The sequence below is a fragment of the Phalacrocorax aristotelis genome, chromosome 11, assembly GCF_949628215.1.
Source record: "Phalacrocorax aristotelis chromosome 11, bGulAri2.1, whole genome shotgun sequence".
Taxonomy (NCBI): domain Eukaryota; kingdom Metazoa; phylum Chordata; class Aves; order Suliformes; family Phalacrocoracidae; genus Phalacrocorax; species Phalacrocorax aristotelis.
In genome coordinates, this window is record NC_134286.1 from 10103444 (window position 1) to 10125371 (window position 21928).

Genomic DNA, 21928 nt, shown 5'->3' on the forward strand with positions numbered 1-21928 from the left:
GGGAAGAACCTTCTCCTAATGCCCAGCCTAACCCTCCCCTGGCACATCTCCCTGCCATTCCCTCGGGTCCTGGCGTTGGTCACCAGAGAGAAGAGATCAGCGCCTGCCCCTCCGCCTCCCCTTGTGAGGAAGCTGCAGACCATGATGAGGGCTGCCCTCAGCCTCCTCCGCTCCAGGCTGAACAAACCAAGTGACTTTAGCTGCTCCTTGTACGTTTTCCCCTCTAAACCCTTCCCCAACTTTGCGACCCTCCTCTCTAGTAGCTTTATATCCTTAATGTACTGTGGGGCCCAAACCTGCCCCCAGCACTCGAGGTGAGGCCGTCCCAGCGCGGAGCGGAGCGGGACAATCCCCTCCCTCGCCCAGCTGCGATGCAGGGCTTGATGCCCCCCAGGGCACGGTTGGCCCTCTCGGCTGCCAGGGCACACTGTTGGCTCATGTTCAACTTGCTGTCGACCAGAACCCCCGGGTCCCTCCCTGCAGAGCTGCTCCCCAGCCTCTCGTTCCCCAGCCTGTCTGTACATCCAGGCTTGCCGAGCCCCGGGGCAAGATCTGGCACTTGCCCTTGTTCAACTTCATATGGTTGGTGATTGCCCAGCTCTCTGATTTGTCTAGATCTCTCTGCGGGGCCTCTCTGCCCTTGAGAGTGTCAACAGCTCCTCCCAATTTGGTGTTGTCAGAAAACTTAGTTTTCCTTCCAGTCCTGCACCCAAGTAATTTATGAAGGCATTACAGAGCACTGGCCCCAAGATGGATCCCTGCGGAAACCTGCTAGTGACTGGCCACCAGCCCGATGTAACCCCATTTACTGTGACCCTTTGAGCCCGACCCCTCAGCCAATTGCTCACCCACTGTATTATGTGTTTATCCAGGTGTGTGCTGGGCATTTTGTCCAGGAGGATACCATGAGCTTAATCCAAAAAGATTACATCAGCTGTCTTCCCCTTGGTCAACTAGGTGGGTAACCTTTTCATAGAAAGAAATTTAAGTTTGTTAAGCAGGACTTGCCCCTCCTGAACCCATGCTGGCTGCGCTGTCTTTCAGATGTTTGTCAGTAACTCCCAGAATAACCTCCTCCATAGTTTTGCCAGGCACAGAAGTGAGACTGATGGGCCTGTAGTTAGCAGGGTCATCCCTGTTGCCCTTCTTGGAGATTGGGACAACGTTTGCCAGCTTCCAGTCAACTGGGCCCTCTCCAGATTCCCAAGAGCACTGGGAAATCATTGAGAGAGGTCTCGCTATGACATCAGCCAGCTCTTTAAGTACCCTTGGATGAATCTCATCAGGTCCTATTAACTTATATGGATCCACCTGGAGCAGCAAGTCCCGCACTAGTTGGGGGTTGATTGGGAGTTTATCATTCCCACGGTCATGGTTCTCTAGCCCAGGGCTCCAGGGGTCCCAGAGCCCATCATCAGTGTTAAAGACCGAGGTAAAGAAAACATTAAATGTTTCTGCTCTGTCTGTGTCCCTGTTTGTGAGGTGACCATGCTCATCAAGTAACAGGCCAGTGTTATTTCTGGCCCACCTTTTGCCATTAACATATTAAAAAAAAAGTGCCCTTTTTATTGTCTCTTACAGTACTGGCCAGCTTCAACTCCAGTTGAGCTTTGGCCACACGAATTTCCTCCCTGCAGTGGTGACCAGCATCTCTGTAGTCCTACCACGTTGCCTGACCTTGCTTCCACTGCCCATATACTTTCTTTTTTTGCTGTATTTCTAGAAGAAGATCCCTGCCAGATCTAGGTTACTCAACTAAAATATCAATACGTGTTGTAGGCAGCTTGAGTGCCTTTGCACTGAGGGTTTGTTTTGGTATAGTCAGGAAAATACTATATCTCTGATTTAAGCAGTGCAAAACTTAAAAACATTTCTAATGCCATTCCTAGAGCTTCAGAGAAAGCTACATGTATGATTAATACATTTTAGTAAACTATTTCTATTCCATAAGCATGATCTGAAAGAGGGCGCACTGGCTCAACTGTTTTTCTTTTTTCCCTTTTCGTCTTTATTTATGGGAAAACAAACTCTTAAATTTTGAAATACCTTCTATTTACTCTATGTTTATGCTCTTTTTAACCACTACTTTAAAAGGTATTTCGAGGAATATTTTCAGTGATCTTATATAAGGTATTCACCAACAAACCTATGGAGCCACTTTGAATGTGATCTTCATACTAGTCATATCCATAGTAAACCACTATTAATCTCTGCAGCCTAGGATTTCACTTTGTAATAAATAAGATGTATTAATTTTCAGAATTTAGCCTCAATGTTCTTTAACCTTTAATTATGAATTCATTTGGTACACAACTATACCTATTTCACCATTTCCAAGATATGTCTACAGGATATAGAGAAATTAAACACTTAGCCTGGCAGCCATTCTCAGAGTAATAGCTAAGAGAAAGTTAAAAGCTACAGAAATTAAATAAAACAAAAAAGAGGGTACTACAACTCTTAAAATACCTGTTGTTACTACAATAAAAAGGCAGCATAAAAGATTCTTTGCACATTTAAAGCTAATACACTCTTTCCCCTGAGAAATCTCAAGCTGAAAGATCTAGTATTAGTAAAGAAGAATAAATCTAGCCAAAGAAAAATTTAGAGCCAAGATGCTACTTTAATTAAAGAGAAATAAATGAAATGATTGTTTGAGACCTAAAAGTACTCATCCATTTGTGGACATTTTTATTCCTTTACTTGAGGAATAGCACGAAGTAGAATTACCTATCACGCTAGTCTGGGATGAAAAACACTCCTGTGAACCATTTTTTTAGTTTGTGTTTTTGTTGTTGTTGCATTTTGCTTTTTTTAAAGAGAAATTTCTTAAAGGAATGTGAAAATAACCAAAATTCCACAAACAACTCCAAGCTCTACATACAGAAATTTTCCTTTCCCAAAAATATTAGAAGTGTGACAAGTAACCAGGAGATCAGCATTAATCTTTCAGAATTTATCCATTTAGAATAGAAATGGAAAAAAAGAATTCAAACAGTGGCAGGGAAAGTACTGCAGCATTAACATGATTCTATATCTGCCAGGAATTTTTAAAAAGTAAGAAACCCTACCCAGAAATGAAAGTTTTATAGCACTGATAAGTAAGTATAGCTATTCTATCTAAGAAAAGGGGTAAAAACTGAAAGACCTGCATAACAAGGCCAAAGACAACTGCTGTGATGCACAGGTACTTGGGCAGATTTGCAATACCCTTTTTGCTTTCAGTACTTACGTTGCCATAAATAATGAAAAGACTGTTTTCTTTCTCTATTTAATCCATGACTTAACACAGCGTTTTCCACTCACCACCCTCCAAACAAACAAAAACCAAAAAACAAACCCCCACCAAATCAAGGTTTCATTTCCCCATTTACAGCTGCTGAAATTGCTGTTTAATTCTGAAATTTAACACACACTTTTCCAAGCAAAAACACTTTCCAAGATGTGCCTTGACCCGTTTGTACTGCAGGGCAAACAACTGCGCTTTTACAACACGAAGTTAAAATGATGGATACCCAGGATGATAATGTTTAGGACTCATCACAGAAAACAAAGGACTATAAAAAAAATGACTGACCATGTCTGGATCTGCAGTACCGTTTGTGCAGTGCTCCAGGGGAACACTGCTAGCTGAATTCAAAGTTATCTTGAGAAGAACCAGCTTGTTCTAATATACTATGATGCAGGGAAGTAAATTCTACTACATCTCAGAGCTCTACCACTTAATAAGAAACAAAACAAAAATCCCACTTATTAAGTCCAGTAAAGAGAAGGAAAGATGGGAAACCAGTGACAACTTGTATGTTTACTTCATCATGAAGAACTCACAGAATACTGAGTAACTAAGTAAACAACAAAGCCACCGTTAGCTGTCTTATCTTGGCCAAAATGAGAATTTAGTATTTGGAGTACAGCAAATTAAACCACCCACTTAGCATTAAAATCTTAAAAATTGAATACTTTGGCAATTTCTACAAATCTACAAAGAACACTACTAAATAAATACTGCAAATATTTTTATAGTATCACTGAAAGTCACAACACAAATGTGACACAGGAACATTTCTTAGAGATCCATTTTCAGAATAATGTCAAAAAGCCACTATACGTCAAGGAGCCAGAAAAAACAACCAACCAATCCCACAAAGAGTCAAACCTGCCAAAACAACAAAAAACCCACCAAACCCAAGCAAACAGACCAAAACAAACAAAACCCAACAACAAGAAAACCCGCAAGCAAAAAAACCCAGACATTTAAGATAGCTCTAACTATAGTTAACTCTTCAGCTTTTATTAAATGGATTTAGTTTTATTTTTTTAATCATCTAAAACATGTATATACGGCACATCATTTAAGCAACATTTTAGGTGATTATATCTAGACAGTTCTCCAAGTTGAGAAGACTGACTCAACATTTTGGATTTCTGTAGGTTTTCTTTTTTGTTTGTTTGTAAGTTATGCCTTAGATAACACTTCACTCCCTGGTTACGTAACTGCTGATGTCAGTTTGCTTTGTCTCAGGCCTACTCTGCTGCATAATTACCAACACTTCTTTACATGGTGCAAGGTTTCTTTCCATATCAGAGAAAGGTTCTTGTTTATATAGCTACAAAGGTTTTTTTTTTTTAATTCTCCAGAAAGGCCACAAAATTTTGCTAGGGATTGTGGAGGGAGGAGAAAAAAATCAAGGTCCAAAAGCAATAGCAACAGCAAGACAACAGCAATCCTCTATCAACTCTGTTCATTCTCTAGCTGTTTTGTAAAAATTCCAGCCTCAAAGAGAGAGCCACAAAAGGAGGGAAACAAAGTGAAAAGCTCTGTTCAAAGAAAAAAACCTATCAAAAAAAGGTCAAGCTGGCATGATAACTCTTCCTCAATTTTACAATTTTTTCCTAGCAGCATTCAAAACAACTGGGTGCTAGCAAATCTAGCTGTGCTATACATTACCTTTAAATACGATCCGTAGTATTTTGTTACATAAGGACTATCACACTGACTTAAAACAGTTATCTCTTGCTGTATATCTTCTATTTCGTCTTCTGCTTCCTCAAGGTCTATGATTTTTATAGCAACTACTTGCTGTGTCCGATTATCAATTCCTTTAAAGACTTCACCAAAGGAGCCTTTCCCAATGCGTTCCAGTTTTGTGAATAGTTCTTCTGGGTCTGCTCTGTGGTTCTAGAAAAAAGAACGAAAAAAAGAAAAAAACCCACAAGTTACTTAATTTACTTCCAAGTTACCAGCCCTCATTACTTCCCAAGAAGGACACCATCCAGATTTATCATCACTAGAAGGCTCACATCAGATAAATTTATATCCTGCACACTAACTTCTAATTCAACTATTAGTTACAGAACATACATTATGCAATTATGTCAAAGTTAAATGAGCTTCACCAAAAAGGGAGTCAGGTACAAACCTCATTTCACTTCCCCACAAAACAACCCTTTAAAATGTAAGAATAGAGCCGTTCTTAACATTAATCCTACTTGTGCAGTAATTCTGAAGGCTGGGGAATTACTGGCACAGAAGCACTAACATCATCACCCAGGCAGAAAAGGCTGGGCTTTCTACCTGGCCAACAGCCTTGGGCAGACAAAGCATCCTACCAAGTAATACAGTGTGGAGCTAGTTGTGAGGGGACTGAACTACCCGGTGTTCACTGATAGATTCCAAGATCTGATAAGATCAGGCATCTCCAGGGCAGCTAAAACTACTGACAGAAAGTAGAGCAAAAGGGACTGAGAGATGTTCAAAGAAGGAATAAGAAGGCTGGAGCAGAGTACTGAAACTGGGGTACTGATCAGAACTGGTGGGTATCACCCAAGCATGCCTTAAAAAGGGGAGCAGAGCACCAGGCACCATACCCCTGGGTGAGGGGACTTGGCTTAAAGTCTCTGTTTACTCACTACTTTAAGTTCAGCAGACTGATTATCACACAAAGATTTTAAATTTCTCAGGTCCAGAAGAAAACAAAAAGGAAGCAAATTCTCATTTTCCCTTCAAGATAAAGCAAGCTACATGGCTGCTTAGAGAACTCTGTGTATCCAAAACCCACAGCAGTGAATTCTGAAAGATATGGTTGACTTGCTCCACAGTTTAAGAACACAAATCTTTAGATCACAGTAAGAAAGTTTGCAGAAAGGTGTTTTCAGGAGGCAAGACAGACATATTAACAGAACAGCCCACACTTTGCAGAAAAACAGAATTAAATACTATCAGAACTGGGCAAGTCATTGCACAGATCTTTGAACAAGAAATATCTGCCAAAAAAAGCCCTCTGATTCAATAGCAGCGTTTGAAAATATGAGAGAGATGCTTTGCTTTAGATGTTTCTTGCACTCCAGAACTCAGAACCAGCAAAACAAGTGACAGTTTTGGCAAAAGCAGACATTCAACCCAAGGTACAGATTACCCTACACAACAAAATACTCAAATATCAACATGAAACTCCAGAAAACATCTTTACACTGGTGTTCTTGAAAATTGATGTGAAAATCTTTACTGGGAAAAAGGTACATTACTACTTTAACCTAGTACAAAATGAACAATCTCATTTCCTTACTGGGCCCTTATTGTCATTTCTTCCCTTCTACCAGAACCAGAATTTATTCCACAATATGGTGAGATGAATCAGGAAACAGATTTAGCTGAGATTAACTCTGTCAGGTTTATTTTCAGAGGAATCAGTTCACTGCTCATCTATACCAAGCTGTCATTTGTGCTATCACAAGAGAAGGGAACATGAAATAGCATGGCAGATTCATGCTGATCTGTGGAGTCAGATTTTTAGATTTTGCAAATATACAAGACACACTGCTGTTCCTGAGCAGCACATTAAAGCAAGAAGAGATATTTCCCCTTTGTCTACAATGAGCTCACTGTTACTCTGCTCCATTAAAAAAAAATACCCACACCACCTTCAGAGACATTTAAATCTATCTTCATATGTGTTTCAAAAAATATTGTAGGGACACATGTGGCAAAAGTAGCAGCAACTTCTACTCAGCCTTTCCCTGCTGCTAGAAAAGCTGCAGAACTGTAACTTAGCTAGCAACCTAATGTGTTCCTAAACTACAACATTAGTTGCAATAAGGAATTAGTAACTGATAGTTCTCTGTTTGCAGTAAACACACACACATCCCCTCCAAGAAACAAAAGAGTTAAGAGAGAAGATTGGCAGAACTTGCCATTAAAGTACTAATCTCCAGAAAAAATACCTTCATTCTCATTTTGAGACACGCTTGGAGCCTGGGATACCATGAATCATTCAGGCTAACTAATAGCTGTTGTTGATTTGAGATGAAACCTGTTGAACACTTCCAAACAGATAAAAGAACAATTCAATCACAGATACAGTCAGCTAATTCAACCTTTCACAAATGTTTGATGAAGTCGAAGGGTGACACTTGGGTTTTGCTTGTGGAGAAACCTTACACAGAAAATTCCTCTAGGCTCCTCAGTGGAAATGCACATCACTCCATCCTAAACACCCACTTAATGGTCATCAACAAACCCGGCCTCCAAACTCTCTCCCCAAGCTACTTCAGCTGAATCAGAGCTCTAAAGGCTATTTTAACTTCCTACAACTCCTCACCCCATTAAGTGGGAGTGCTGGTGTGAAGGGAGAGATGGGCATGGCTGGACTTCCTGACATAGTAGAATCCCATGGGAGGGAGAGGTGCAACAGACGGGCATCAGAGGAGAACAAACTGTGTGGGGCTACTAGAGGAGAAAGTCACATCCTATTCTGAGAGGATCCTTTCACAGCAAGCCAAGTCAGCTTTACAGCTTCTGTTATTCACCAAGGCTGACAAGGAACTGTAGGACACTCCAGGATAAGGGCAAATATTTCTGACCAACTATGGCTAATATTGAGATAATGTCCTTTGGAAAGGCTTCAAACTTAGAACACTACATAACTTAAAATATGGCCTTTGAACAAAGACCGCATCTTGAAACAGATTTGCTTTTACCTTTCCTAATTTCCTTATCTTTCAAGACTATGTTCTACAGGAAGGTTTTTCTACAACAAATAAAAAAAGCCCCAAAACATCAAAACTTTAAAAGACTACTCTTTAAACAAATGTAAATTTATATAGTGCAGTAATGCCTATCCTCCTTCTCTTAGTATAGAAAAGGATGGAGATATATTTTATATAAATAGAAGTGTGTATGTGTGTATACACCCCCCAAACATATACCAATATATTTTTGCAGTACAACTGCCAGCTAAGCTTCTAATATGGTAGAACTTAAGATCTCTCACACTATTAACACTCCTGAGCCAAATGTTATTCCCTGTTCTTTCAGACATCTTTCATTGAACAGGAAAAAGGTTTAGAAGTTTTGAAAGGTGACTGCACGAATAATTGTTGGGTTTGTTTTTTTTTAAATAAATACCAGTTTCTATGGGGAGTCATGTCTGTTGGGCAGCAGATGGTAACACTGCCATAGACAGTGTAGGGACTCCATCGTCACCTCTGCAGGGGTAACACCTATAATTGGGCAAATCAGGAAGAGAATCTATGGCTCTCCCCCTCCGCTAAGCCGGTTTCCACCAACAAAAGCAGCAACAAGTATGACAAGCACAGGCCCATTTGCATGCCAACCTCAATCCCGCCAGCACAAGCGTGACAATACAAGCCCTCTGCACAGCTTAGGAAGTCCACCATTTCACCAGTCTGGCACAACCAAAAGGCCTGCAAGAGTGTTCAGCAAAATCTCTCCTCCTCTTACCCAGCCACGTGCCATTACTGTATATGTTTATAAACATATACATATGTTTATAAACACATACAGAGTCACAGGATCATGGTGTAATTCAGCTTGGAAGGGACCTCAGGAGGTCAGCTAGTCCAACTGCCTGCTCAGAAGCCCCAAATAAAAACCACTATAGCATAACTTTTGCCAGGACACCTGCATTAGCTGCATCCAGTATTCTGCCAATACAGCTTATATAAGCATTTTATTTTTATTCCAATAAACACAGCTATGCAGCAATGTCTTGGCTGCATTCTGCTACAAGAATGACTGGCTGACTCACCTTCCCACCGCTGACCCTTTCATGTACCTGTTCTCCAAATTCTGTGTTCTTCCTTTGAAACACAGTTAAAGCACACTGAATATCTAACTTCCAAGGTTATACAGACACCTACTGACATACACAAAATTAGAAGAAACAGTATCTATGTTAGACTGCGTCAAGATCTGTCAGTGCAGGACAGCTCTTTTACAGAAACAGGTCTTCTAAGAAGGTTCATTAATGAATTTCGTTACAGGGTACTGAGTACAACTGGATGAAAAAAACCAAAGCTTCAAAGAATCCTGGACAGAGACTGAGCTAATGCCTTCATCTAATGAAATCAAAACCAGGATCCTCTAGGTCTCCCAAAGCAAATAATTTAACATAGTCTTGTGAGATTTCTTATAAGTAGTCTGTCAATGTGAAAACATACATCCTGTTGTCTTAACAGTATTTCTAAAACTGGACCCAAGAGTGCTGTTATACTATGTCAATTTTCAAACATCTCCCAGGCTTTTTCAAGGGAACTTCTGTTCCAGACATTGCAGCAATACTACAGAATAGCTCACCTACATTGGGAGACATAACTCAAATACACATTAGATAAAGAGACAATAATTGCCTCAAAAGATTTAATAAAAGTTTGGTAAGAGAAGACTAGAGTGTCTACTCGTATGTTTTTCAAGTATCCGCTACTATGGCATCCTAACTCAAACTGGTATCTTTGAAAGCCATTAGAATTACCTGTGTGTTTAAAAGACTGCCATTTTTAGCAACTGCTCACTAAAATAAGACCCTGATCTTCACAGCCAGGGTGAAGTCAAAGGTAAACTATAAGAAAAAGAGCTATCTTATAGAAAGGTTGAAGACAAAGAGGTGATTATGTTACGGCAAAATATTTAAAACCAAACCAATCCAAAATCAACCCACCATCAAGAAACCACCCCAGTAATTAATTTGTTGTGCAGCCTCACAGCTACATTTTTAAAATGCCAGATCAGAAATGTACACCAACTTTGTTGCTGAAGCCAGCATGCACTGCACCACTTCTCTTAAGTCCCACTGCCTGCACTGTCTGAATTATGGCTAACAATAAAATGAAATAGCAATTATGAGGCCTAGTTTATTATCTGTAAAATCTAAAAGATACCTTTTATTGTCTTAAGAATGAATACCTGAAATACAGGAGTAAAAAAGACACTTGAAAGTCAATATAAGAAAAACAGATTAAAAGTTAAGACATTTAATCTAGACTCAGCATTTACCTGACTCTTACAAAACGCTGCATCTGGGTTGAGCACATGGACATCATAGGTAATCAGTCCATTCATAGACATTTATCTAGTCTCAGATAATAAAGCACCTCTAAGTTTTTTTTCTGTTCAGACCCCCCAAAAAATTGAAATTAAGAAGGAATAAGATCAGTAAACCTGACATGCTATGGAACTTCTTAGAGTAATATCTTGATCAACAGATACATTCACCTTAATTAAATTTCTTTCCATATACTATCTGCATGTAGTTTCAGGTATTTTATACATACATTATACACCATACATAGTCTGTTATGTAACAATACATATTCACATATATTCTATATATTTCCATATTTTACCTGCATAAGGAATGTCCTATTTCTTTAAAATAAAGCCACCGCAGGTAGTGACAGATTTTTAACTCCTGGAGCTCCTCCCCACCTCCCCCCCCCCTTTATTTTAAAATCCTATTACAGTTAAAGTTACCCAAACCAACGGTGCCATAGGCATGTGCATGTACTTATATATATATATATGAATTTAAATAGTTTGAAGTTAATGAAGACACAGATCCATTATTACTTTTAAAGAATCAGAAAACAATGAACCATTCAAAACAAGGGCAAAACCTGTAGATACCTTTTTTCTCCATCTTGCACACACACTCTTGCTCCTTAAAGACTTCCGCATGTAACTGAACTCTGATGCTACCCTGCAGCCCTGTCCAAGACTCAAACATCAGTATAGTAGATAATTCATTATATTTACTGGAACTGTATGATACATACTGAAGAAGAAAATTATTTTAACAACAAAACAATTTGATTTTGTGAAGTATCAAACTTCTACATTATTGAGCTTTTCTACACAGTAGGTAGCAAAACTAGATCTGAGCTTTGTTGTCTTTAAATGGGACCCTGACCTCTCTTACACCCTTTATGAAATATCTCCTGTATCTGACAAGGTGAAGACTCATTGCAACTTCTAGTGAGAACCTGGAGAACTTCAATATAAAACAGGAGCAAAAATAAGCAAGCAAAACCCCCAGGTGGCTTTGGTTTCATCAAGCCAGCCGTGAGGCGAGCTGCTTGAAAATTTCTGTGACTATCAAAACTATAAAATCAGCATTCAGACCCACCCATTCTCAGATTTTTAAGGAATCACCTTTGTCTTCAAACTGTCTCTGACCTGTGACAGATGCAAGCTGTCAATCGTACGTTGTGCTGAAAATGGAAACCACTGAACTCACTTCCTCTATTCTTAGCTATTCTTTCACTTTGGTAACACAACATGAAGCAGCTTAGGAAACAGCATAAATAAGCAAAAAGAAAGAACAACACCACATCTCCCAAAGATTAGCTCTTTGACACAGGCAATTAAAAAAATTTACACCAATTATTTATGAAGAGTATTCTGCACTGAGGAAACAAAGAGAAATTTCTCATGCCAGTGAGCTTCTCTGTAATTGAATATCCTTACATTTCATATGGAGTCCCACTTAGCTTCCATTCTATGTATCAATTCCTTTTAATCACCTAGCATCTTTAAAAAAAAAAAATAATCAAACTACTGCATACAGCTGCATATCCTTCAGTCTGCTCACATCTCTGAGGAGCAGGGCCTACCAAATGAGTCAGAGGAATTAGAGAGGGAGGGGGCACCACTATGTGGCTAGGTCTTTACTATGATTTGAAAAAGACTAAGTGACTGAATGCTCTACAGCTAGGAAGGGTGGACATCCTTAGATGGAGACAGAAGTCAGTTCAAGAAATCAACAGGTTGTGGTGTCCCAAAGTGTCGAACTTCCGTTCTGCATTTATTAGAGTTCAACAAGCTGATCTTTCAAAACAAATATAATCTCCTTTGCTGAACAGTGCAGAACAAGTGACCACTGGATGGGTAATTAACCCACCTCAACGAACTAACTGCCTGTACACCTGAACTAGAAATCAGAAGATAGAGAAATCCTGCCATTTGTCATTGCTGAAGAGCATTCGTGATTGGTCCATTTTACAAACCGCTGTGAAAAACCTAATCTGCAAAGAGATTACAAAAGCCATGTCTAATTGGAACATGGAAAAAATAACCATTTATGGGCTGCAGCCTACTTTCAGCAGTATGCCTTCCCTTTCAGCAAGCGGCCCGCTTATCAGTAAACAGTTGGGGTTGTTTTTTTTTTTTATTTTTGCCACACCCATTTGAAGGAACAACTACGTCAAAACTCTGCCAGCAATAAACTATATCATTACAGCATTTGGGCCATTTTCCTAATATTTAGAGGTTCAGTATCTACACCTAAATGGCAAGGGCTACATAAATTTTACTGGCCTCCTCATGGCTCTATCTTAGAAACCATTTTAGCATTTTTTCTGTGCAAGTCAGAACTTGATACACAGATTTTCCTCCTGTAAATAAGATTAAACTTGTACTACAATCCGGAGAGAACAAAAATAACAAAATCCAGCTTTGTAACTTGCCAGTTCATAAACTAGAACGCAGCAACTAGACCTCAAGTTTAACACACACGTATCTTTGTTAAATCTCTCTACTGAAGTAGCCATTACTTATTTCCAGGCTAAACAAAATTAAAGCAAGGAAGAAAAACACTGGTTGAAAAGGATGGCTCCAAAACACAGCGTGGGTTAAAGAGCAGGCCACAACTTTATTTACCACAGATAACTCTCCAGGCATAATCACTGCCTGCAATGAACCCCAAGTGGGAACCCATGGTTAGAGGATATCACACCATTCCTTTAGCTTTGCTAGGGACCATTTTGAGAAAGGGAGGCAAACACTAACATCCTAGGTTTCTGTCCTCTCCCCAAGGCTAGATGACCACAAGCTTGAAAGCGGTAGTCTCCTTTTGAATACTGGTCCTTGATCATATCAATCATACTGGACCTGAAGCTACAAGAAGCACACAATGAAAAACCAGAAATACAACTCCAAAATGTGCTACAAAGGAAGCAAGAAACCTACCCTGCCAGAACCAACCTGCCCGTTTCAGGAAACTCCTTTTTCAATTACTTTGCAGCTCATTCATGGCACGGCAAAGCATCTCATTACATAAAAGGCATGGGGAAGGGGGAGGGGAGGAAAAGAAACACCCTGAAAAAAAATTCAGATTCTTCTTGCCAACTAGGCTGGAATAAAGCTGTGCAGGAATGTAAAAATGTTCTTGCTATGACCGGTTGCCAGATGACACCTTCCTAGGTGAGAGATCAACAGCAAGCTCATCTTGCTCCACTTGTAATTCTCTATATGCTTTTAATTGATTTATGTCAGTATAAATTCAATCTTTTTCATTCGGTGTTTTACATTTAGGTGCTTTACAACACTCATGGCCATTTCAAGCTGTACAGTGTTCTTATTATTCTGCATTCAGCTCCCAACACAGAAACCTGCTAGATGTCAAGTTATATTTCAATGCAGAGCATAGACACCCTCTGATTCCCCCCCCCAGTCAATATTATTCAAATATTCAGAACATACAACAGTACCCAGCTGAAAGGAAAGCCTGCAAAAAATCGGGGAGCAGGGGAAAAAAACTGAAAAAACCCACATTCTTCAAGACTGAACAGATGGTTCTTGAATTCTGGTTCATGAAAACAGTGAAGCCACCCTGGGCTCTCAGACTCCCCCTTCCAACACACAGCTCAAGTAACACTTCTCATTCCTTCTTCTCCTTCATCAATGCATACAGAATTCATGCAGATCCAGGACAGATCACACCACAAAACATTTCCAGATACACTGCCTCAATCAAGACCATTCAAATACAGATTTTGGCAAGACAAACTTGGTTTCACACTTCTAAGAGTCAAGTATGCAGTTCTTCAAAGCTTTCTTCATAAAGACCTAAGCCGAAGGCATGCTCTCTCCCAAGCTATGGACCTAATCAATATAGCCTCTCTCTGCAAAACCACACGCACAAGATTTGAGGAAGAATGAGACTGGCGAGCTACTGCTACCTTGTTGGTCTCTTTATTAATTGTTTCTCTGACTGAGCTCTTTTTGCCAGATTTACTTGGCTAGCAATCCCTCTGGCAGGATGGATTTCAGTGAATATCACTAGATGGGCACCCTTCCTATGAGATTTAAGTCTCTCCTTCAGAGCTAAGGAGTGTCCTCAGTGATCCTCATCTAATGAGCAGAACAGACTCATTCTAGAAGAACTGTTAGAAGTTTAAATTTAAAGAACAAATGTCAATTCTTTAAATAAGAGTAAAAACTGGTGAGGCAGTATTAGAAAGGAATTTGATTTTCATTTATTGTAAGTTAGAACGAAATAGCAGGATTTGGAACAGTAGTTCCTCACCAATCTTTATGTCTGCAAAGACAACATACATGTAGCCACTAATTACAGCATGTCAGAAAATTACTTGTTACAGAAGAATTTCAAAACCAACTTTGTACTGTTCATCCCCAACCCCATCCCTGAACTCTTCAAGTGTCTGTCAATTATTAAACTCAGTCCCTAAGAATAAATGAAAGACAAAACAATAGACCGTTATCACTTCTCAGAGTTGGTGACTCTTTCTTAAGTCTGAAGGTAATCACCAAAGAGCAAACGAATAGTACTTTTACTAACAGGCTTAAAATTCATCCTTTCACTTTTGGAGTTGACTGAAAACAATGAACACTGAGGATAATACACTTGCCTATCTTTACTGAGATGTTTCATAGGTCTCATCACAAATACTGCTGCAGAGCCACTTTCAGTCATATATATGCTTCATGGTGTGCCACAAAGTTACTATATATAAACAACCCTCCCCTCAAAATAAGCATCTAAAGAATTTTGTTTCTCTCTTTTTTTTGTTTAACAACATATTGAAATATATTACTGAGCTACTACTTGCTACAAATTCTCCTTTTTGAGGAAAAGAAGAGCATAAAAAGAAAAAGAAAACTTTCATCAGGATTTGTAAAGCATGACAATAAAACACTGATGTTCAAAAACAGCCAGTGTGAATCTTTTCAACAGAAAAAAAAACACTGAAGTAACGATTATATAGTTTTAAAAGTTAAAAGTCTGGTTTCAGATGTAGTGTTTTTACCTTTTGGGGGAAATGATCCTCTGCCCAAAACTGAGAGTATATGACGGTACAGAACAGCAGAGAGATTAAGGCGAGACGAGTTGAGTTTGTTTTACATGCTCTCTGCAGCTTCCGCAGACTTGCCTCTGAATTCCAGGGTCAGTGCACTTAACACATGTATAAAACTGTAAAATCTGCACAAAAAATACTAGTAAAAGACTGCTGTGGATTTTTTCTTCTAAGCCTTATGAAAGCATCTGCTGAATTCCAGCTGATTATATACCTACACAGCTCCCATGTATCAAATGCTTTCCAGAGCTCACGCTCTCCTCCTCCTTTGATAACAGTAAGACAGCATGACTGAGCTCTACTTTTCCTTGTCATCAGAATAACTTATCACAATGCACAAGATGGAATAACCAAGTTCAGCTAATAAAGCCTGAGCTGAGTTAGCAGACTACTGTTAGCTATGATACAGCTTGTATATCAAGCACAACCAGGAAAGGAACAACTGCAGTGTTGAATTCCACAAATATTTTAATGCATATCTCCCTCAAGTAGCAAACAGGCACGTTCTCCACAGGTCTTAAAATACTATCTTCCTGCACTCTGCCTGCACTGTGGCTCAAAGTACAAATCACAGAACTGAAATTGGACAATGTATTCATCACCAAACCACTGGATCATAGCTTAATCACAAGAAATCCCTGTTTTCGAGGCACTGTGGAATTCTTCTGGCATCCTGCAAGTGCTAGACTTCCCAGTTTCCTTTAAGTCAGTCATGTCTCTAAATAAGAAAAATGTAAAGCCTTTTCAAAGTCACTGTAGAAGCATCTGGATATATCTCAGTTCCTAGGAGAGGAATAAATTAACAGATCCTTCAATGGATATTTCCTCAAAGGTTTAAGTTCCTCTAATGACCACCCTCTAAACATTTAAGCACTTGACAGTAACAGACTGCTTGCTCTTAACAGAAGTCATATGCTTGTAACTACAAATGCATAAGGTTTACCAGAAATGTGACACATTTCCAGACTACCTTTCAGCACCACACAAAGAGCCCATTTCTACAGGTGCACTAATTTAAGAGAAAATATATTTTTTTCTTTGGTCTATGAAAAAGACCACCTCCAAAATTAAGTGCTACCTCTCCTTTCATCTTTCTATACCCACCCAATAACTAGATGTTAACCAATCTGCCTCTGAGCATCCTGCAGGGAGAAACTCTCCAGCTGCCAGGCTCAGGTTATTCAGTGAGCAGCGCCCTACAGCCAGTCTATTAACTGGCAGCACAGAGAGCAAAGCTCACCTTTACATCCAACTTTGTATTTAATCAAGCAATCCTTCAATTGTGAATCAGAGTACACTGGCTGACGGGTCACATGCTTCTGGCTGCTCTGCTTTTAGAGGAAGTTAGGTTCTTTATTGCAAGATAGTCTGAACGCCAATAAAAACAGATGGAGATCAGGTCTAAACAACCTTTCTGGCTGCACTCAGGACTACTGCCATACAGGATCAGGAGATATCAACAAAGCCATGAGAAAGGAAATAAAGAGCATTTAGATGAGTAGGATAGCAGACATAAAGGGAAATAAAGACCCAAACCAGGTTCCAAAGATGCACATACTGACAAGAAGAAATGCAAATGAAAAGAATCAACATTTCCATCAGTTAATGAACAAATATTTTACAGACTTAAAATTTTCCACTACAAATTACAATAAGAAAAGGGAAAGTTTATAGATAAAAATTCTACCAGGTAAAAAAGGCATTTATTACTTGAGTGATGTTCCATTGCTGAAGTTTACTGACTATTTTGGAAAATTAGGGAGTTAACAGAGAGCAAGATTTCCTCACCGTCCACCTTAGAAACGTTAATTGCTGCTCATTTGCAAACTTACAAGTAAGAGAGGCTGGGAAGCATTCAGGATTGGAGCACTGTAAGAGATGCTGCCAATAATGTAAGTTCATCAGAAATGCATCATTCTGAAATGACTGACGTAATCTAAACTTCCTGGTCATCTGAAGTGAACATAACCCTCTGAACATCCATCCTGCCTGCTAAGCAAGAGAAAACCAGTAGTGTATGACTACTCGTAAAGGGGTCCAACACCTCCACTCCAGCTCCGTTTTCAGAACAGGCCCTGGATTGGTAAGAGACACATGTAGGCTCTAACATCTCTCTTGCAAGCCATATCCAGAGATGCTCTGTATGAGTTCAACTGGATTCCTTGAAGATAGTGCCAGTGGACAAGTTTCTCACTGTGAGATCTCAAAGCATTCCAGACTAAGAACTAGTTTGAATATCTTTATCCCAAGGAACAAAGTTACAGTGACATTACTGAATAAAAGCTCCAACCTGACATTCAAACTCACTGCAGACTGTGCTTCATGTAACCAGGACACCTTAATTGTGTTCATATAGTTCCATCAATCTTTCATTTTTCCCTCTTGTCTTGGATTCTGTATAAAATGCAATAATTTGGGGTATCATACTCAGCTTCAGAGCACTTATTTTATACATTCACCGAGTACTCTGATTTTATTGAATGGGCTTAGAAGTTTGGCAGTGGTAAGTTAACATCATACAATCGGATCAAATGGAGCCCTTCCAAAGGAGCAAGGAAAATGAACGTGTTTAGGAAGTTGTTTGCACAGGCAGGAATTGTTAGGCATAAAATTTGGTTTTGTTAGGGACACAAGACAGGTTAAACAGAACGCAACTGCTACATAAACAAAAGGTTCTGTAACTACTCATAAGGGCAACAGATAATACTACCTGTGGGTCTTCCATTGTTGCCAGGGTACAGAAAGTCAGACTCTGAGTTCACAAAAATAACTGTGACTTTCTGTCATTTGCCATGCTTGGATTATTATTTTAAAGGGAACCTGACTCTTCATAAGATGAAAGATCTTAAAACAGTCTGAAGAGCTTCTGCTATACTTTGGCGATAAACTGTCAAAGTCTTCTGAGTATGGGTATTACATAATAAATTATTTCTGGAATTTTATTGATACTGTCTTTTTGTATAATGAGATGGGATTGAAAGTATAAGATTACCGTTAGGTTGAAAACTTCAAACCTGTAACACATTCTCTGGCAAATTCAGTTTCCAACTGTTACATTCAATAAAATGCTTCTCTCAACACAGGCTACAAAACAAGGGGTTTGACATTACAAGCACTTTCCCACAGTGATAGTTTTAACTATTAGACCTTCTTCCATTAGAGAAGAAACTTTATTCCTTCTTCAGTCAAACACCACACATTTACTTTAACACTGAACAGAAGCAGGGAGCCTTATATCATCGCTGGGATGATCCTGACTGAAGATTTCAAATAGGTTAAAAACACAAACGAAGCAACTCTTACACCTCAGACTACCTCGCCCTGTCTAGAACACTAAAAAAAAAAAACCAAAAACCCAAGCCAACTTTATGATGACTCTTATTCTAAAAGAAAAATGAGCAGGTGAATAGAATAATTTTGCACCAAATTGTATTTCTTTGTATTCTAAGACCTTCAGGACTTGTGTAATAGCCTTCATAAAAAAAAGTCACCAAGGGAAAAATATATTTTAATTCTATGCAGCTGTAAATATCTTAGAGTTAAATGTTTTAAACCTACAGATATACGTTAAGGGGTCTGGGTTAAACTAACAATACTAGTGGAACTCAGTGTGCTATTACATAAAGTTTATTCGTTTAACAATGGAAAATAGTTAAATAATTTCAAGGTCTTTTTGTGATGACAAGGCAGCTATGGAAAATAGGACAGCAATACATTAAGCAGATATAAAAATGAGGAATTGATAAACTCTGATTCTGAAATAGAAGTCTCTCAAATACAAACACACTAAAAATGACAGAGGATATCAATAAAGCAGCTCAGGCTAAAGCCTCTAAATCTTTATCAAAATTTTCTTTAGGTTCCTATTGTTAAGGATGTCCCAATACAACAGTAACCTCGACACATCAACGGAACAGGGAGGCTGAGGTGGTTTACATGCTCTGCAATGAACAGAAAGTCAGTGGATGACCCAAATTTAACTGACTTCAGAAAGCCAGCAGATTGTTAGAAATCAGAAAGGTAAACCAGACCTTGGTATTGTAACAGACCTAAAGTAATATGTAAATACTGTTTTTACATCAATTCTACACTTTCTAAAAATGGATGAGGATATTTGAGTAAGAGAAATTTTAACTTTCTGTTCTGAAACCTCCTGAACTTTCAACTGTATCTCTCACATACTCAGAGTCGTATCATAAAGACTTCTGTTATTTGAACTGAAAACCAGTATTGTATAGGCACGACTACCCCACAAGTGAAGAGAATGTTCAAAACACTGACCTGGCTGCGGGTGCCTGACAAGCAAAAGTCAGCACTGAAACGAGTTTGGTCCTCAGCTCCTTTACGTTTGATAAAGATCTCTGACCAAACACAAGTTAGATCGCTCACCAGAGCGGAACAAAGAGTCAGAGCTATCCCACCTTTCCTATGAAAAATGAGTTACACAGGAGCGTGTTTGCTTTCTAAGCGGGTATCAGAAGCACAGAGAAACGGCACCAGGTCCCCTTGCTAGGCGGAGAGAGGGATAAGCTCCCGACAGACGACGGCTCCCTCGCCGTTACACCCCCCCATTAACTGCAGGGTCCTCGGAGACGCTGCGCTGCAGGCCCAGCGCCAAGCGCACGTCGGTGGGGAAGTCCTGCAGGAGGTGCGCTCGCCAGCGAGCCCGATATGTCATTTACTGCACACTCACACGCCCTGCGATTAACTTCATTTCGCCTTTAATCAGTTTTAGAAGCTCTTATGCGTGCTCCTGGATGCAGCACCGAACAAAGGGGGAAGGGAGGGAGGGGGAGCCCCTCGCCCCCGCGGGGCTGGCTGCAGGTACGCGGCCCCGGGCGGAGCGGGGCCCCCCCGGCGCCCGCCGTTACCTCAGAGCACACCCCCCCCCCCGCTCGCTCCCTCGGCCCGAGGTCCGGCCCGCGCTCCCCCGAGGCCCAGGCAGGCCTTCCCGCGACCCCTCCGCGCCCAGGCCGGCCCCGCTTCGCCCACCCGCCGCCCCAGCCGCGGCCTCCACCCGGTGGGGCCGCAAGCGCCGCTTCCGGAGCCGGGGCCGAGCCCGGGCCCGTCGCCTCCATTTTGGGGCCGGCGCGGCGCGGAGCTCACCTGCATGCCGGGCACTTGCACCGCCACGGGCGAGTGGGCCATGGCGGGCTGCGGCGGCCGGGCGCCGCCCGCTGCTCCCCTCTCTCGGCCTCCCTGCTCCTGGGCGGCGGCGGCGGGGCCTGGAAGGACAAAGCGGCGGGGAGGCGGCTTTAGCGCGGGCCGCGCTCCCTCCTTCCCTCCCCGCGGCCCGCCCTGCCCGGCAGCCCCCGCCTGCCGCCGGCTCACCTAGCGGCCGCGAGGCTGGGGCCGAGCTGCGCGACGCGGGCGGGAAGGGGGTCCCTAGCGCCGCTCTCCCATGCCCGCCGGGCTCCTAGCAGCGGCCCTGCCGGCTGGCGCCGCTCGCCCTGCCCATGCCCCCCTCCCCGGTCCCGGCGCGGGGGCGGCTGCTCGGGGCCTCCCGGAGAGGCGTGCGGGGTGGCGGCTCTCAGCACGGCCCAGGCTGGGCTCAGGACGCCATGTCGGCCTCCGGCAAGAAGCGGCGGCGGCTGCTGTGCGGCGGCGGCGGCTTCTTCCGTCTCAGCTCCAGCCTCGCGGGGCGGAGCCGCCGCCGCCGCCGCCACACGGGCCCCCGCGTCAGCTGCCCCCGCCTCCCCGACCGCCTCGGGCCGCCCGCGCCGGGCGGGCAGGGACCGGCGGCCGCGCTGAGGGAGGGACGGGCGGTAGCACCGGCACCGACCCTACCTCAGCTCCGGCACCTCGTCAACTCCGGCTACCCGCCGCGCTGGCCCGGGCCCGGCTCGGGGACGGGGCCGCCCGTTGCACTGGGCCCCTCGGGCACTGTCGCACCGGCCTGGACCCCGCAGGTGCTGTCGCAGGGTCCTGTCCTGACACAAACGCTGTCACAGCCCCTGGAGCCGCGGACACAGGGCCTCAGCCCCTTCCACCCCCCAAACACCCTGTCACCACTGCGCCTGTGCCCCTGGCTCCCGCGCCCCAGAGGCATACAGGTACAAATAGATGATTGAGTATCCGGATATTTTATGGATCTTACTTGCTTTTGTGGCACAAAGAGTCGGTGTGGTCTGGCCTCGGGGCTGCTCCGGGCAGCCAGCCACGGCGAAGGCAGGGTGGGCAAGCCCGCTGCAGCTGTGGAGGTCCCGGTCCCAGTTTGGGGTGGTCGGTGTCCTTGCCTCCCCAGGAGGATTTCCCGCCCGCCCAGGCCGGCTCTGGGCCAGCCCTGCCGCTGCTGCTGCAGAACCCTTGTGCCCGTCACCGCCGCCTTCTTCCCCGGCTGCCCCCCGCGTTCTGTCAGGGCCTGGCAAGGAGGTAAAATAACAGTGTTTTCGGGTGACATTTTCCCCATCCATACATGAGTCACCTATTCGTGTGTGTGATTCACATTCCTATACATGAAAGTTTTGCCAGTTACTCAAGCAAAGCTAAAAATGACATATTTTATGACACTGGTCTTCCCCTCACTCCTCTGAGCAAG

At 42.1% G+C, this 21928-nt stretch overlaps 1 protein-coding gene across 1 annotated transcript in view; it reads right to left on the minus strand.

Moving 5' to 3' along the window:
* STK26 (serine/threonine kinase 26) overlaps window positions 1–20860 on the minus strand; it is a 34173-nt gene extending 13313 nt beyond the window's left edge. The window contains exons 1-3 of the mRNA XM_075106828.1: window positions 20722–20860; window positions 20497–20615; window positions 4949–5179 (exon numbers count right to left, since the gene is read on the minus strand). Coding sequence (XP_074962929.1) covers window positions 4949–5179; window positions 20497–20538 — 273 coding nt within the window. The 5' untranslated portion in view covers window positions 20539–20615; window positions 20722–20860. The remainder of the gene's footprint in view (window positions 1–4948; window positions 5180–20496; window positions 20616–20721) is intronic.
* Between the last annotated feature and the right edge of the window lie 1068 nt (window positions 20861–21928).